General features: G+C 40.0%; 1 protein-coding gene across 1 annotated transcript in view; it reads right to left on the reverse strand.

The window, feature by feature from the left end:
- The window catches only part of LOC134358983 (RNA/RNP complex-1-interacting phosphatase-like), a 48,499-nt gene that overhangs the window by 7,485 nt on the left and 23,162 nt on the right, over nt 1–17,852 (reverse strand). Inside the window, exons 3-8 of the mRNA XM_063071734.1 lie at nt 13,626–13,701; nt 12,203–12,334; nt 11,985–12,108; nt 8,675–8,735; nt 8,250–8,296; nt 8,080–8,155 (exon numbers count right to left, since the gene is read on the reverse strand). Coding sequence (XP_062927804.1) covers nt 8,080–8,155; nt 8,250–8,296; nt 8,675–8,735; nt 11,985–12,108; nt 12,203–12,334; nt 13,626–13,701 — 516 coding nt within the window. The remainder of the gene's footprint in view (nt 1–8,079; nt 8,156–8,249; nt 8,297–8,674; nt 8,736–11,984; nt 12,109–12,202; nt 12,335–13,625; nt 13,702–17,852) is intronic.

Here is a 17,852-nt window from a genome sequence, read left to right on the forward strand (position 1 = left end):
AGAACTGCAGTACTAATATAAAGACTATAACTCTAATCCTTCTATTTTCTAGAGATATTAAAATACTTCAAATTGGAGAATCAATTCCAACTCTAATTATTCATACAGCATCCCTCTTAAGTTTGTCATTGGTACCACAGTATTTAGATACTTAATTGCTTTTTTTTCTCAAACCCAGCTTTCAGCAAAACTTTAATTATGCTGCCTAGTATTTTCCCTATACTTATGAAGTTCTTTAAACGAAAACTAAATAAAAGCAAAGCTATTTGTAAAAATACAATTCTGCTACAATTACTGAGCTGTATTACAAAGCCAGCAAGTGCCATCTGGTAACTTATCAAGTGATCATTAGGTGCATGAAAGACTAGAGTGCCATGGTAGCTTAGTGGTCAGCACAACATTATTACAGCTTGGACCATTCTAGAGTTTAATTCTGGCGTCATTCTGTAAGGAGACTCGGTAACATCCTTCGCATGTAATGTGTGGGTTTTCTCCGGATCCTCTGGTTTCCTCCCACAGTTGAGTCATACCGGGTAGGTTAACTAGTCATTCTAAATTGTTCCATGATTAGGTTAGGTTTAATACAGTAGGTCTGTTGCGAGTTACTGGGGTGGCATGGCTTGATGAGCCAGAAGGGCCTATACCGCACTATATCGCTAAATAAATAGAAATAAAGGGTAGAGCCTATTAGAGATACAAAAACTAATTTCTAATCCCAAGAGCCACACTTTGGTAGGAATTACTAGATAGCATTTAGTTAGATGCGCCACGTGTTTGTGAGGCCAGAAATAGGAAGACTATACAGTTTAACACGTGGCTAAGGAGTTGGTGTAAAAGGGTGGGCTTAAGTTTTTTGGATCATGGGGCTTGTTGTAACTTCTACTTTGAAAAAGGCACACTCAACAACTTCAGGGCAAAGAAACAACTTTATGTCGAACTTCAAAACCGTTATGTATATACAGAGGCTTTCACAACCTGTATGGCATGGCAGGCACACTATATACACAGCACACCGGAAGTAAAACACCCCCCCATTATTCTAATTAGTATTAACTTACTTTTAATAATGCTCACATTACAACACTTCTTCCCCTTTAAAATCCAACATCCCCAAATGTAAAAACTAGGAAATAAAAACAGTGGTGTTATTAACTTGCGTACCCCTGAAAACTTATACTAGTATCTCAGCAACAATTTACCATCTGGAAAACATAACAGATTCAATATGCAATCTAACAACAAAAAAGAACTGTCCTGTCAAAGATTCCGTCTGTCAGGAGGTTTACGAGTGCGCTATGATCTACGCACTACCCTCGGTGACCCAGCAGGCACCGCTGGTGAGGGTGCTTTGGGTGGATCTGGTTTTGGGGGCATGAGAGGGGTCTAGGGGTCTGTGTGTCTGCGTGAGAATGTCCATCCTCTTCAGGGGACCCTGACCCCTCTGCCAGCGTCTCGCCCTCTGGCAAAGTCACTGGTGGACATGCTTCCCCTGTAGTCTGACTCACAAATGGAAACTCCATAGAACTGTCTGCCTCTGAGCCGGTATCATGACGCAGGCGCACATGGTCCTGATGTCTACGGAAAACACGCCCATCAGTCAGCTCAACAACGTAGGAGACAGGACCACTCTGCTTAAGAGTAACCCCAGGCAGCCATTGCTGATTGTTTCTCACATAGACATTGTCATCCGGCTTTAACTCTCTCTCTCACGCATGTTGATCATGTCCCTCCTTCTGATTTTCCTGCTTTCACTCCACTTTCGCCTTGTGTGTATTAATTGTGATGTACTCCTTTGAATCCTCGTCGAGCAGCAGCTGTTGGTAGGCGTGGCTCATGTCCAGCTTTGTGAACAGCTTACCCCCTGACAGGGTCGTAAACAGATCATCCGCTCATGGCAGAGGGTACTCCTCCAACCTAGAGACCTGATTCACTGTAAGCTTATAACCCCCACATATCCTCACCGTATTGTCTACCTTCAAAACTGGAACAATGGGAGCCGCCCACCTTGAAAACTGGGTGGGTTCAATAATGCCCAGCCTCTGTAGACGTTCCAGCTCCTTCTCGATTTTGCCCTTCATGGCATAGGGCACCGACCTGGGCTTAAAAAAACGTGGTGTAGCCTCAGGGTCGACATGGAGTTTCACTGTCACACCCTTCAGTGTTCCCAGCTCGTCCCTGAAAACGTCACTGTACCGCTGCAAAATGTCCTCCATCGTGTGTGCATACTTAATTTCATGCCAGTTTAGCCGGATTTTGCGAAGCCAATCGCGACCCAAAAGACTGGGCCCCCTGTCCTTAGCTATCGCTAGCCTAGCTTCAGCCTTCTGACCCCCCGCTGAAATGTCCACATATAACACCCCTAAATGAGGTACAGGCTGCCCCGTATAGGTCCTTGAACTTTAACGGTCTAAAGGGAGGCAGGTTGGACCCCCATGTCCTCCTGTAGGTCTCCTCACTAATGACCGATGCAGTAGCCCCTGAATAATCTCAAACTTAATGTCCTTTCCCCTGATGGTAACTGTGGCATAATATGGTTCAGGTGGTTCCTCATCTGTTTCCACTGCAAACATGTTGTAGGCACATGCTGCCTCTTCATCTGCTTCTTCTAGATGGTGTGTGGCTGCCTGAGCCTGTTGAGCTTTCCCCCGCCCAGGCTTAATCTTACCCTTTGAACTTTTGCACTTTTTAGCTAAATGTCCCTTTTTGCTATAAGCATGGCAGACAGTGTCTTTGAATTTGCAATCATTTGCATAGTGCGTCCCTCCACACCAGAAACATTCCACCCGCTTTGCCCGTTTACCAGTCTCCCTCCTGATTTGGTGCACTGCCGCCGACTGTGACCCCCCCCCCCCATGTGCTTTCTGGATATCCTTGACATGATCAGCAGCCATCTCCATGCCTTGGGCAATCTCTAAGGCTTTCTTGGAAGTCAACGGTGGGGTTTCCCCTAACAGGCGGCGTTGTATGCCGTCATTATTAACGTCGCATACCAATCGATCATGGAGCATGTCATCCAACACCGCTCTGAAATCACAATGCTCCGACAGCTGCCGAAGCTCGGCCATGAAATTGGCCCCAGACTGACCTGGCGTCCTGAAACAGCTGTGAAACTTACACCGTTGGACTATCACAGAAGGTTTTGGATTGTAGTGGTTCCCCACGAGCTTGACGAGTTTGTCGTATGGAATGTCCCCGGTTTTCTGCGGAGTGGCTAAATTCCTTATTAGCTTTTAAGTCTTCGCCCCATACACACTCAGGAGAATAGAGCGCTTCTTAGCCTCCTCAGTAATTCCATTAGCACAGAAAAAGTGCCCCAACCTTTCCTCAAACTCCGGCCAGTCCTCGTTTCCTTCCAGAAATTTCCCGATAGTTCCAAACGTAGCCATCTGAAACGCGAAGCTCCCGTTCGAAAAACATGCCGATACGTTCACAAAACCAGTTCTCCTCGACGCCAAAAATATGTAGTAACATCTACTTTGAAAAAGGCACACTCGACAACTTCATGCCAAAGAAACAACTTTATGTCGAACTTCAAAACCGTTATGTATATACAGAGGCTTTCACAACCGTACAGCATGGCAGGAACACTATATACAGAGCACACCGAAGTAAAAAAAGAACAGAAGTAAAACCCCCATTATCCTAATTAGTATTAACTTACTTTTAATAATGCTCACATTACAACAGGGCTCTCTTCCAGCGAACATGGGATCTGTACAGAAGAGACAGTTGCACCTAAACTGGAAGGGGACTAATATCCCAGTGGGAAGGTTTGCTGCTGCTGCATGGTGGGGTTTAAACTACAGTTGCAGGAGGATGGGAAGCAGAGTACCAGAACAGTTAGTGTAGAGGTTGTGGAGACAAGGCCAGGATTCAAAAGGTTGGCGTGACTAGTGTCCTGAGCTGCGTGTATTTCAATACAAAAGGTATTGTAGGAAAGGCAGATGAGCTCAGGGTATGGATCAACCCTGGAATTATGATACTGTAGCCATTAGTGAAACTTGCAGCTCAATATTCCACGGTTCCGTTGTTTCAGACATAACAGAGCAGGAGAGATTAAAGGAGGAGGGGTGGCATTACTAGTCAAGGAAAATATCACAGCAGTGCTCAGTCAGGACAGACTTTCAAACTTGTCTAGTGAGGCATTATGGGTGGAAGTGAGAACTGCACATATTGATTGGGACGTCCAAACTGTAACAGGACTAGATGGGATGGAGTTTGTCAAATGTGTTCAGGAAAGTTTCCTTAATCAGAACATTGAAGCTCCAACGAGTGTGTGCAATACTTGATCAGTTATTAGTGAATCATCAGGGCAGTAGACAGAAGTTTGTGTAGGGTATACTTTGCACCTGGTTTCAAAATGCCATTAGTTTCAAAATATGCCATTAGTTTCAAAATACGCATAAAGATAGGTCTAGTTTGCAGCTTCAGATTCTAAATTGGAGAAAAGCCAATTTTTATGGTATCAGAAAGGATCTGACAAGTGGGGATCGGGACAGGCAGTTTCCTGGCAAAGGTGTACTTGGTAAGTAGTAGGCCTTCAAAAGTGAAAATTTGAGAGTACAAAACTTGTATGTACCTGTCAGAATAAAAGATAAAGATAACAGGTGTGGAGAATTTTGGTTTTCAAGAGATACAAGGTGGTGCATAGCAGGTATAGGCATGTAAGAACAAATGAGGTGCTTATGGAATGAGTATAAGAAATGCAAGACAACACTGAAGAACATCAGGAGGGATAAAAATAAGGCACGAGTTGCCCTAGCAGACAAGGTGAAGGAGAATCCGAAGGGATTCTACAGAATTCAAAATTGGTCCTCTGGAAGATCAGAATGGTAATCCATGCGTGGAGCCAAAACAGATGGGGGAGATCTTAAATGAATTTCTTATAACTGTATTTGCTCAGGAGACAGACACAGAGTCTATAACAGTGAGGGAAAGTGGCATCAATTTCATGGCCCCTATAGATTCCAGAGGAGGTATTTACTGTCCTGAGGCAAGCAAGGGTGGATAAATTCCCAGGGCCTGACAAGGTGTTCCCTCGGACTCTGTGGGAGGCAAATGCAGAAATTGCTGGGGCCCTAACAGAGACTTTAAATCATCTTTAGCAACAGGTGAGGTACCAGAGGGCTGGAGGATAGCCAATGTTGTTCCACTGTTTAAGAAAGGCTCTCGGAATAAACAAGGAAATTATATAGGCCGGTGAATTTGAGATCAGTAGGAATGTTTTTGGAAGGTATTCTAAGGGACTGGATATATATACATTTGCAAGAAAAAGTTCGTGAACCCTTTGCAATTACCTGGTTTTCTGCATTAATTACTCATAAAACAATGTCAGATCTTCATCTAAGTCACAATTATAGACAAACACAATCTACCTAATCTGATAACACACAAACAACCATACTTTTTATGTCTTTGTTGAATACATTTCTTAATTATTTCAGTCCAAGCTAGAAAAAGTAGGTGAACCCTTGTTTTTAAAAACTAGTAGAATTTCCTTTAACAGCAATAACCTCCACCAAACGTTTCCTGCAGCTGCTGATTAGACTTGCACAATGGGGAGGAGGAATTTTAGACCACTCCTCCATACAAAACTGTTTTAGTTCATCAATATTTTTGGAATACCTTGCAAGAACAGCCCTCTTCAGGTCATGCCACAGCATCTCAATTGGGTTAAACTCTGGACAGTGACTTGGCCATTCCAAAACACAAATTTTCTTCTTTTTAAACTATTCTGTTGTTGATTTATTCTTGTGTTTCAGATCATTGTCTTGTTACATCATCCAACTTCCATGAAGGTTCAGGTGACAGACCGCTACCCTGACGTTCTCCTATAAAATGTCTTGATACAATTTTGAATTCATTATTCCCTCAAAGATTGCAAGCTGTCCAGATCCTTGAGGCAGCAAAGCAGCCCCAAACCATGATGCTCCTTCCACCATGCTTCACAGTTGGGATGAGATTTTGGTGTTGGTGTGTAGTGCCCTATTTCCTCCAAACATAGAAGCATTTCTGCCAAAAAGGTCAAAATTTCCTCACCTATCCACAGAACATTGTCCCATAAGCATTGTGGAACATCTTTTGCAAACTTGAGACATGAAGCAATGTCTTTTTTTGGAGAGCAGTGGTTTCCTTCGTGGTGCCTTCCATGAACACCATTCTTGCACACTGTTTTTCTTATAGTAGACAGATGAACAGAGACTTGAGCAATTCTACAGATTTCTGCAGCCTTTTGCTGTTACCCTTAGGCTCTTTATCACCGCCTTCAGCATTGCACATAGTGCTCTTGGTGTGATCTTTGCAGGACGCCCACTCCTAGGGAGAGTAGCAACAGTACTGAATTTCATCCATTTGTAGACAATTTATCTTACTGAGGAATGATGAACACTTAGGTCTTTAGAAATGCTTTTGCAGCCTTTTCCAGCTTCTTGCATCTCTACAATTCTTCTTCTAAGTTTAGGCAGATGTGTTTGTCTATTATTGTGACTTAGATGAAGATTAATTAATGCAGAAAACGAGGTAATTTGCAAAGGGTTCACAAACTTTTTCTCGCAACTGTAAGTATTTGGATAGACATAAACTGACTAAGGATAATCAGCATGGCTTTGTGTGTGGCAGGTCATGTCTAACCGATCTTATAGGGCTTTTCAAGGAAGTTACCAGGAAAGTAGATGAAGACAAGTCTGTGGATGTTGTCTACATGGACTTTAGCAAGATATTTGAAAAGGTCCTACATGGGGGGCTGGTTAAGAAGGTTCAATTCCTCGGCATTCCAGATGAGGTAGTAACTTCAATTAGACATTAGCTATGTGGGAGAAGTCAGAGAGTGGTAGTAGATGCCACTCTGACTGGAAGTCTGCGACCAGTGGAATGTCACAGGGATTGATGCTGGGTCCGTTGTTGCTTGTCATCCAGATTGACAATCTGGATGATAATGTGGTTAACTGGATCAGCAAATTTGCGGATGACACCAAGGCATTGCACTTTAGTAGGATCACCCAGGGTAGTTCTTACACAGTGAACGGTAGAGAACTGAGCAATGTGGTAAAACAAAGGGATCTGGGAATACAGGTCCATAATTCATTGAAAGTGGCGTTACAGGTTGATAGGGTTGTAAAGAAAGCTTTAGGCACATTGGCCTTCATAAATCAAAGTACTGAGTACAGGAGATGGGATGTTTTGAAGTTGTATAAGACATTAGTGAGGCCTAATTTGGAGTATTGTGTGCAGTCTTGGTCACCTACCTCCAGGAAAGATATAAATAAGGTTGAAAGAGTAGAGAAAACATTTACAAGGATTTTGCTGGGTCAAGTTATAAGGAAAGATTGAATAGGTTAGGACTGCATTCCTTAGAACTTAGAAGATTGAGAGGAGATTTGACAGAAGTTTTCAAAATTATCAGGGGTATAGATGGGGTACATGCAAGCAGGCATTGTCCACTGAGATTGGGTGGGACTACAACCAGAAGTCATAGGTTAAGGATGAAAGGTAGAAAGTTTAAGGGGAACATCATGGGAAACTTTGTCACTCAGAGCTGTGAGTGTGGAAAAAGCTGCCAATACAAGTGGTTCACATGAGCTCAATTTCAATGCTTAAGAACGCAGCAGGCCAGGCAGCATCTATAGGAAGAGGCGCAGTCGACGTTTTCAGGCCGAGACCCTTCGTCAGGATCCTGACGAAGGGTCTCGGCCTGAAAACGTCGACTGCGCCTCTTCCTATAGATGCTGCCTGGCCTGCTGCGTTCACCAGCAACTTTGATGTATGTTGCTTGAATTTCCAGCATCTGCAGAATTCCTGTTGTTCAATGCTTAAGAGAAGTTTGGATTGGTGCATGGATGGTAGGTGTTTGGAGGGTTATGGTCCAGGTGCTTGTTGATGGGAATAGACAGCCTAAATGTTTCAGCATAGACTAGATGGACTGATGGGCCTGTCACTATGCTGTACTTTTCTATGAATTTATTACCGTGTGAACTGAATTTGAAATCTCTTGATGTGAACGGCCCATATAACAATCAAATAATGTGCTAAATTGCTTTTATAATTTCATAATAAAGCAAACATTTTTAAAAAAGAAATCACCTTCTCATTGGTCCACATCGAAGGTCAGCCAGATATACAGCTCCATCCATTTTGTGACCCCGGGCAGTATTGAAAACTTTAAATTTAAAAAAAGCATGAAAAAAGGTAATTAAGAATGGCTCATTTTTTAAATAGGGAAATGAATGCCTTCTGCATAAATAACCACATACGTTCTATTGTTGTCTCAGGGTCCACTTCTTCTACGTCAATTAGGTATCTAATTGGTAAACAAAACACATTAATATAATCTTAAACAACAGAGAATCTGCAGATACCGGACAGTGATTTGGCCATTCCAAAACACAAATTTTCTTCTTTTTAAACTATTCTGTTGTTGATTAACTCTTGTGTTTCGGATCATTCCCTTGTTACTTAATATAATCTTACTAATTTTTAGCTGAATCTTTCCACAAAGTTACTATGTCCAGAGAGAAGTAATTAACATATTCCATTCATGCTGAATAACTATCAAGTAGAAACTTGAATAATATTAGGAACAATAATTGTAATCCAATATTTGCACTAGTTTCTTCATTAAGGACAATCTTAGGATGATTAGAAACAGTGAAATAATTTAGATTTAAACAGTATTTACCTGCAGATAAGGTATCCAGTTCTATTAATTCCACCTGTACAGTGAACTCCAATAATTTTATCTAAGGATAAATTGAAACGAATTGAAACTTTACCAATGTGTAAAAAAATTACAGAAAAATTTTAATACAGCTACCATGATATTTGACGGAGCTTGTAGAGGTCAAAGGACAGTAATGAAAATGCTTATTCAACTTTGTGAAAACTATGAGGATTTGAAAGCCAGGTCTCCACTGACTTCAATCCAAGGCTATAACATGTCATCTTCATTTTAACTAATGATTTTGGTCATCAATTATTTTCTCTACTTGCAAAATCAGAAACTTGCATGGGGGTTTCTCGCAATCCCTCATTTCCCAAAGTTTAGCCTATGAATTGGCACTTCAATGTAGAACGCCTTTCAGTTCAGTTCTAGTTTTTGCATACTTACATGAAAGTGGTTTGTTAAAACTATGAAGATTTGGAAGGTGCAAGATTATTTAAACAAATCAATACAGAGAAGGAATGCAGAAGAGCTGATTGTTGGAAGACGACACTGAGTGGTAGGAATGAATTTGGAAAGGTCAAATCATATGTCTCATTTTAATGATATACAGTATATTATTGGACGAAGTAGAAAGTAGAACATAGAACTGTACAGCACAGGGCCGGCTGGTGGCGCAATGACATCAGCGCCGGACCCGGGAGCGGAGGTTCCCGGGTTCGAAACCAGTCCGGTCCGCTCCCGGGACACTTTCCATCCGTGCCGGGTTGAGTGTCGAGATCGCAACTTGATCTTGTAAAATAAAGGGAAAAATACTGCAAAAGTGTGTGAGGAGCCTTGTAAAAAGCCATGAAAAAGACATCATCCTGGACGTACGCAAGCACATGCAGACACACACGCACAGACACGCATGCACGCACACGCAAAAAGAACTGTACAGCAACAGGAACAAACCATTCAGCCCACAATGTCTGTGCTGTGCATGAAGACGAATTAAAAGTGATGAGCTATTCTCCTCCAACAATAGGAAGATAACTATTGCCACAAATAGGAGTAGCTCAAAAAGTGAATGGGTGCAGTGCTGTGGTAGAATTTTGGATTCTGTACAGGCAGGCTTTAAATGGCTGAAATAGATTAGGAAAGGCAAATAGAGAATACATGTTATGTGTGGTACAATGAATTGTCATTTCTATTTTGTGTTTTCAGGGTTACTTCATCTCATTACCCTTTACAGCATTTGCTTTGTAAGTGTGTCTATCCTTCTCAAGTTGTTGCTCACATGCCAATTTAACCAAATGTCCATTGTCACTCAAATTTTAAATTATACTTCAAGTTTTCACTTCGTCACTACTCACAAATGCACTCTATCCATCAGACAAGCAGTGATTAGGCTTCCTCCCTTTGATAAGAATGTAAAATAGAAGGGAAAATACAAGAACTAGAGATGTACCTCCACATATTACTACTCCAGCATCAGAGGCAGACAGGTCCTACCCCAGTTATGAACATGCCATGTAAAGTTACCCTTGAATAAGTGCTTGGGAGATTGACAGTTGTATGTCAACTGCTGCAGGCACATTCTCCCTGGAGGGAACATGGCATTTCCATCTACCTTTTCTACGTGCCACCGACACCCCACCCCCGTCCCCTCAAAAGACACAACTATCAGGAGCTGGATTAAGCAGAGCAGAAATAGGAGCACTGAATGGACTCACTGAGTTAGTAAGACCAGTTGGTGACTGTTCTTCCCACACGGGCTTCCTCTCCCATCACAACCATTTCTGTGATCCTCTCCTGCATGTTTTGTTCATTTCCAATTTATACACAGTTCTCAGGAATAGAACATTAATATAGCTTGGGGACTGCTTGTATTGGAAACCATTACAAAGGACATTCCAGAGAAATTTGATGACAGAATCAAATATAACACAATAACCAGACATGCTGAGAACATCTTCAGGGACTGAAATAGGATTTTCATGAGTAATTTATCTTTTATAAGTTTTATCTTTGATAAGAGCCTCACATGTACAACAAAACATTATGAAAATTGTGAGTATCGAATTCTCAGATGATTCTCTCTGTGCTTGCACTGTCACAGGAACCGTGTCTTCCCTCGAATCAGCTCAGGTACCTAAAACTTGGTGGGACTGGTTAAACAAATAATTAGGTTTCTGTTTGATGATTCACAAAATCTCCGTGGGAAAGTAAACTTCCAGTAAGATTAGCTTGAACAAAATGTTTCACATCTTTAGTGCATAGTTTAAAATTCGCTGCATAAAAGCAATCAACTTACTGTAATACTTCATGATTTATAATTCTCCCCCAGTTTCCATTGTATTTCATCTCAATTTTGGCAGCTAGATGCAAATGCCAGGAAATCTGCATGTGATGTTAAACTTGTGATGAAATATTACTCCAATTGAGAAGTATCAGGGATGGGGTAGGGGTAGCATGAAATCAGAAGGGAGGAGCCATACAGAATAAAAATGCTCCAGCACAAGTAAATGTTGGCACACTAGAAGGAACTCTTAAATGTGCTATTGCTGAATGACCCATTAATCTATCATTATTCTCACCGTATTTCACACCCAGAGTCTATCAATATCTCACAAATGCATAAGAGGACAACTGACAGGTTGCTTTTCACAAGTATCTAGCCATTTTCTAGGATGTTGCCTAGACTTGGGGTTTGTGTTACAAGAGGAGGTTGCATACACTTGTACTTTATTCCCTGGAAAGTAGGGGATTGAGGGGTAATCTGATCAGAGGTATACAAGATCATGAGGAATGACAGGATGAAATAGCACCCAGTATTTTTATCTTAGGGAGATGTTACAGCAAGGAGGTTTAAGATCACAGATGAGAGATTTTGAAGGGGCATCAGAGGCGTATTCTTCATACAAAGGGTGATGCATATTTGGATTGAGATACCCGAAATAGTGGGGATACAGGTACACTAGCAACATTTAAAAGCCATCTAAATAAATACATGTTCAGGTGAGGTTTAGACAACTACAAGCCAAAGTGGGCAGATGGGATTAGCTCACTGGGCTACATAATTGGCATGGAAGAGTTAGGCCACAGGGCCCATTTCCATTCTGTAAAACTTTATGATTCTACAAATTCAGTGTTATAAAACCATTTCTGAATAAAAGGTGCAATAGGTTTACTACCTAGAAAATGATCCAATCAAATGAATTCTTAGAATCTCAGTTGTAATGCATAAATTAAATAGGGATTGAACACCATCCCAATCCACACTACTTTCTCTCAGAGTATAAATTAGATAAATAACCATAATTAACAAGAGTAGCTTATTACTTACCATTGTCAGCATTTTCCCATAAAAATTTTCTGACTCTTCGTTTAAACTGAAGAATTGTAGCATCATCTGGTACTTCATGCCCAACTGTATACAGCTTTTGATACTGCACACTTTTAGGCAAATCCTAAATAAAATAATGCATTATGTGGGCACCTAGGTTGACCATTCAATTTCAATGAAAGCCAAAACTAAAGTTGAATTAGAGATTATTTATATACCTTTTCAGTATAATAGCGAGTTGTATATGTTAAGTCAATTATTAATCCAAGTTCTTCATTTTGCTCTTTAATTTTTGCTATAAGATCCTTTGGAGAAAACTTCTGATTAGCTGTGAGCCTTTGACTAATTGCCTGCAAAGAGAAAAAATATAAACACATTTACTATAGTTTTAGGTCATATCCTACAAGAAAAGATGAAACAATCCTAAACTTAGTTCAGGAAATGCAGTAAGGCGAAGACATAAATTAAGAAACCTCCAAGAAAGCAGGATAAGGTTTCAGTGGTTAGAGAGTTAAAAGCAAAGAAAGTTTAAAAAAAGATTCTTGACTGAAAAGGAAAGCAACTAGGAAACTCATTCAGATAAGCAAGTTGTTAAGAGAATCAAGAATGGTACATAAAAGTGGATATGATGAAACAAAATCTTCAATAAATAAGGATGCCATGCAAATGGAAAGATTTCATTGATCAAGTATGGCAGCTGTAAGCAGCCCAGGTTTGCCCACGTATCTATCAAATCCATAGTTACCCAATTTAGATCTTTTGGCAACAAATTTTCTTACAGAACCTTGTTACAAGTTGGCCGGTTGTACAGGAACTTCAGTCACAAGTACATTACATGGCATAGCTTCAATAAGCCTCAACAACATAAATAATTTGACAGCCAGTTAAGCCCTATCTCTCAAACTTAGCTAGCTGCTAAATTATGTGGATGTTTCTGTTTAAAGTTACTGAAAGAAAATTTTAACTCATAATTTAAAGAAAATACAAAGAACCGAAAACATTTCCATATTGTAACTATTTCCTTCCACTGAAATGAATGGAAATGCTGAAACTAGGAATGTCCAACCAGGAATAAATTACCCTCGTGAAAGTATAGGATGTCGCAACAGAAAATTATAGCTAAAGACAGAAAACAAATCAAATGAAATAAATCCTTTTATGTAGAGGAACGAGGGGAAAATTAGAACGCGATTCAATGCAGAAGTGCAAGGCTAAGTAATTTAGCTGAACAATTATAGAAATACTGTAAATTCAAATGCACAAATGAAAGTGGGAAGGCCAGTGGATAAATGGTATTTTAAAAGAAACGGGAAATTTTGTTTTCATAAGATAGAAAGCAAAAACAAGGATATGGCACTAATCTCATACAACTCATCAGTTAGGCTGTCACTGGAATATAATGCCTGGTTTACAGTAGTTTTAGTATATTAGGGTTTCCCACAATACTTTCTAATTTGGGCAGGGTATGATTAAGATAAATTTCTTTTCTACTTCAGATTTTCTTCAATGTATAGAATGACATTTATCATAAGACAAAGGAAGTAACCAAAGCTGGAAAATGTTTAAGCATTTTCCTCCAACAAGTTGCCCAACTGTTAGGTTATATTTTCACCATCAATTCACCAAAGAAAATGTGCTTACTCCTTTCAAAGGGACCTTGAAAGCAATGAATCTCGTTCTTGGTATGCGTCGACCAACGGGTATAATGCCTCTCCATCTATATTATAATTAGATGAAAAAAGGTTTCAGTAAATAATAATACCAGATTAGTGGTTAAGTTGTCATAGGCTACACTTAGAAAAAAAGTTTAATAAGTTTTATGTTATTTTGTCATGACTCATCATTTAAATTCTAAACAAAATACAGATTAAAATCAGAGAATGCTGCATGTATCACCATGAAAACCTTGGCCATGCTTTATCAAAAATATTCTTTATCCTATCCATTACGACCCCATCCTCTAAAACTGAACAATTTTCTCCTGTTTACTCAGTTCCAATGAAGGGTCCTCAACTTGAAACATGAAATGTTTTGTTTCCCGCAGATGCTGCCTGAAGTGCTGAATGATTACCTCATTTTCTGTCTTATTATTAGCAAATTCCAAAGCTTACTTGAGCATTTAGTTGCAGTTCACCAAATTGCACACTTACTACAATGAAACATGACATTGGCACCTGCCGCTAAATAACTGACAGATGTTAGAATGCAAAAGTTAAACTGAAAATGATGGAAGGAAGTCTGACAGCACTAACGCAATTGTTATTCTTTATTCTAGCTATACAAAACCCTGGTTAGCAAAAGTCTGATTGTGACCTTGCAGGGTAGCACCAACAGATTTTTCTAGAATGATAATGAGCTTCTCAGGATAAATTCTGATGAAAGACTCCACTCACTACAGCAGTTTTTTTTTCTAAATTTAGATGCTAAAGGCAATTCAGAGAACTGGAAGTCCTGAGCACCACCGAGAGTGCCCTGACTAGCTGTACCACTATCTAGTATGGGAATTGCAAGGCACCTGACTGCAAGACCCAACAACTGATTGGAGGAACGATGAGAAAATTATTGGGGTCTCTCTCCATCTCCACCACTTTCAAACGCCCCTCCGCCACATCCAGGATATATTCCAAAAGCACGGCAGTTGCAGGGTCCTCAGGACTGTTAGGGACCCCTCAAATCCACAACACAATCTCTGACCTCCTACCCTGAGGCAGAAAGTATTGCTGAATCTGAACAAGGACTGTTAGACTGGGTAACAGCTTGTTACCAGGCTTCTGTACACCCTGCTACCACCCAGTACACATTACCTATGACAGCGCAAGTAACATTGTGCTGTTATATATTTAACTATATGGTGTATATACACTTTGTCTACTTGTACATCTACAGAAGTTTATTTGTTAATATTATTCTGTTACTATTATTTTATTACTTTACTATTCTTTTACTATTAATATTATTTTACTATTCTGTTATTATATATGTGATATATCTACTGTGTATTGCAGCTTGATCCCAGAGGAATGTCATTTTGTTTAGCTGTATACAACTGTATGGCTGAATGATAAAGAACTTGGAGGAAGCTATTTCTACTTATTTGAAAGCTGAAGATCAGGGAGCATAATAAAATTACAGTGCGACCTTTCAGGACTGATGTTAAATGCACTTTCACAAAATAGTGTACAGGAGTGAGATAAATCGAGCGCGCGTCACAACAAGCTTGCACTTAACGCAAGACCAAGGAATTGATTGTGGACTCAGGAAGGGGACGTTCAGGGAATACATAACGGAGCTCACCAAGGGGCAGCAGTGGAAAGGGTGAGCAGTTTCAAGTTCTTAGTTGTCAATATCTCTGAAGATCTATCCTGGGACATGCCAGGAGAATTGCTATGTCACCAAAGACTACAGCAAATTTCGAGATATACCATGGAGAGCATTCTAACCGAATGCATTACCGTCTGGTTGGAGGGACTAATGCATAGGGTCAGAAAAAGCTGTAGAAGATCATAGACTCAGTGAGCACCATCATGGGCATTAGTGTCCCCAGCATGGAGGTTATTTTCAAAAGGCTATCCCTCAAAAAGGTAGCATCCATCATTAAAGATCCCCACCATTCTGAACATACCCTCTTCTTATTACCACCACCATTGAGGAAGTACAGTATCGTGAAGTTGCAGATTCAACATTTTAGAAACAACTTCTTCCCTTCCACCATCAGATCTCTGAACGGTCTATGAACCCATGAACACTACCCCATTATTTTTGTGTTACTTATTTTTCATTGCACTGTACTGCTGCCACAAAATAGCAATCTTCACAACACATCAGTGATAATAAACTTAATTCTGTGTTAAAACAAAACTGGAGTACACTAGTGGAAAGTTGCAAACAAGGGGATGGAGCTACACAATAAGAGGCAATTTTTGTCTGCAAGCGTTGTGAATTTCAGGAATTCTCCACCACAGAGGATAGTAGAGGACAGATCATTAGACACATTCAAGGTGCAGATGGATATACAATGCATTCCAGATAATTGGGACACACCAGCACCAGTACATTTTAGCCCAATTAAGCAACTGTCTCCAATTAGTCGAAGTTTCATAGAAATTGTTAGAGGTATAAAAAAACAAGCTACCGGTTAATGGAATTTTAAAAAAGTATGTATTTAAATTAAGTATGGAACAAATTAGAATTCTGCCAATGCTACCACAGTGCTATACAACTGTATTAATTCCTAATAGTTATCCGTGTTGAAATTCATCCAGTGTATGCTGCCATATATGAGGTGTCCAGGGAGGGGTAGCACCTCTGGTGAATGGGCTTGTCATGTCCATTCTGGGGCAGCTCACTCACCTTTAGTTCCCACCAAACACCCAGCTCTCACCTGTGGCTCCAAATAGCTGTTTGCATACAAAAGCAGTCATACCACTTCAACCAGGTGAGGGTAGCCGGCAGGCCTTCATACCCCAGTAAAATAGAGACATACTTATTCTAACACGTGAAGTCAGCTCTGGCAGACTGGGTAGACGAATCAACAGCGGGATCTGATGATCAAGAAGGCAGGTCTGCAATGCTTTGTGGAAAGCGAAGGACAAAATAAAGCACTGAGGTAATCAGTCATCCATTGCAACCAAGGAAGACCCCAGTTTGTGACAACTACTCATACCACTGGACCCAAACTTCCAAAGTTGAGGGAGTGGAACTGTCCCAGTGCAACATATTTTCCACTTTAAAATCTCTACCACACAGATTTTGTCATTGTCCGATTCGACAGATTACCAATATGCTGCCATGTTCTCTTGACTGACTGTAAATGAGCAGACACCTAGTGCAGATAATGGACTGCTTTCATACAATGCTGCCGACGACCGTATCCTCCAAATCTTCATTGTCATTGTAACATTCAAGATGACTGTCGATACCTTCAAATCCTCCGTAGGTCCTAACTTTTTGAAGTAAGAAAATAGTTTTTACTCTGGCCTGTTTCTAGCAGCTACAAGCTTGAATGCTTGAAACCGCAATGAACAAAACAATTCTAAATTGTTTTACTGCTTACTTTTCCTCACCAACTATCAGTAAAAAAAAATCACAGCTTTTTGACCAGCTACACTGGTACTACTTAAAAACTTTTCTATGAGCACCGTGTGGTGCTGAACGGCTACACAAATTCACTCGACTGACACTAGTTAGAAACAGTTTGGCAATAGTTCCTGTACCAACTAAATGAAGGAAATCCTTATTTTCTTGATTACTTTCTGTTATTTAAGAGTTGTCCTAAATAAGCACCTGCCCTGATTAACTGATGGCATAATTAACCGCTATCCACTGTATACTTGAAAGATCAAGGAATTGAGTTATGATGAACTGACATAGAAGCAGAGTTGAAGTCAGCACAGATCAAGCATTATCATATGAAATGATCAGGAAGATTTGAGGGGCTTGGTAGCCTGTTCCTACTTTCTTATATTACTGCAAATAGTGATTAATGTTGGGAAAATTATGAATTTCATATCAGAAACATTGAGTTAAAAGGCATTAAAAGGGATATATTACAAAGGTAAGTATATCAACTAAAAACAGACTAGCTACAATCTCATTAAATGATTTAAGTCTTTAAGAATTGAATGGTTTTGCAATTGTTCTCTGTGTAGGTCATTTCTAAGGTTTTGTTATAACATTTTCTCATGTAAACTGAAAGAATGATTTGTTTTTACAAAAGCTTCTAAATAATATCAGCTCACATTCTTAAAAACAAACTATTTTATTTTGTTTCTTTTATTGAGTCAGATTTGTACAATGCAGGAATAAACCCATCAGCTACTCACGTCCATACTGACCTTTTTACCCATCATCATTTATCCGATTTGACCA

Source organism: Mobula hypostoma, chromosome 19 (genome assembly GCF_963921235.1).
Source record: "Mobula hypostoma chromosome 19, sMobHyp1.1, whole genome shotgun sequence".
In the NCBI taxonomy this organism is placed as follows: domain Eukaryota; kingdom Metazoa; phylum Chordata; class Chondrichthyes; order Myliobatiformes; family Myliobatidae; genus Mobula; species Mobula hypostoma.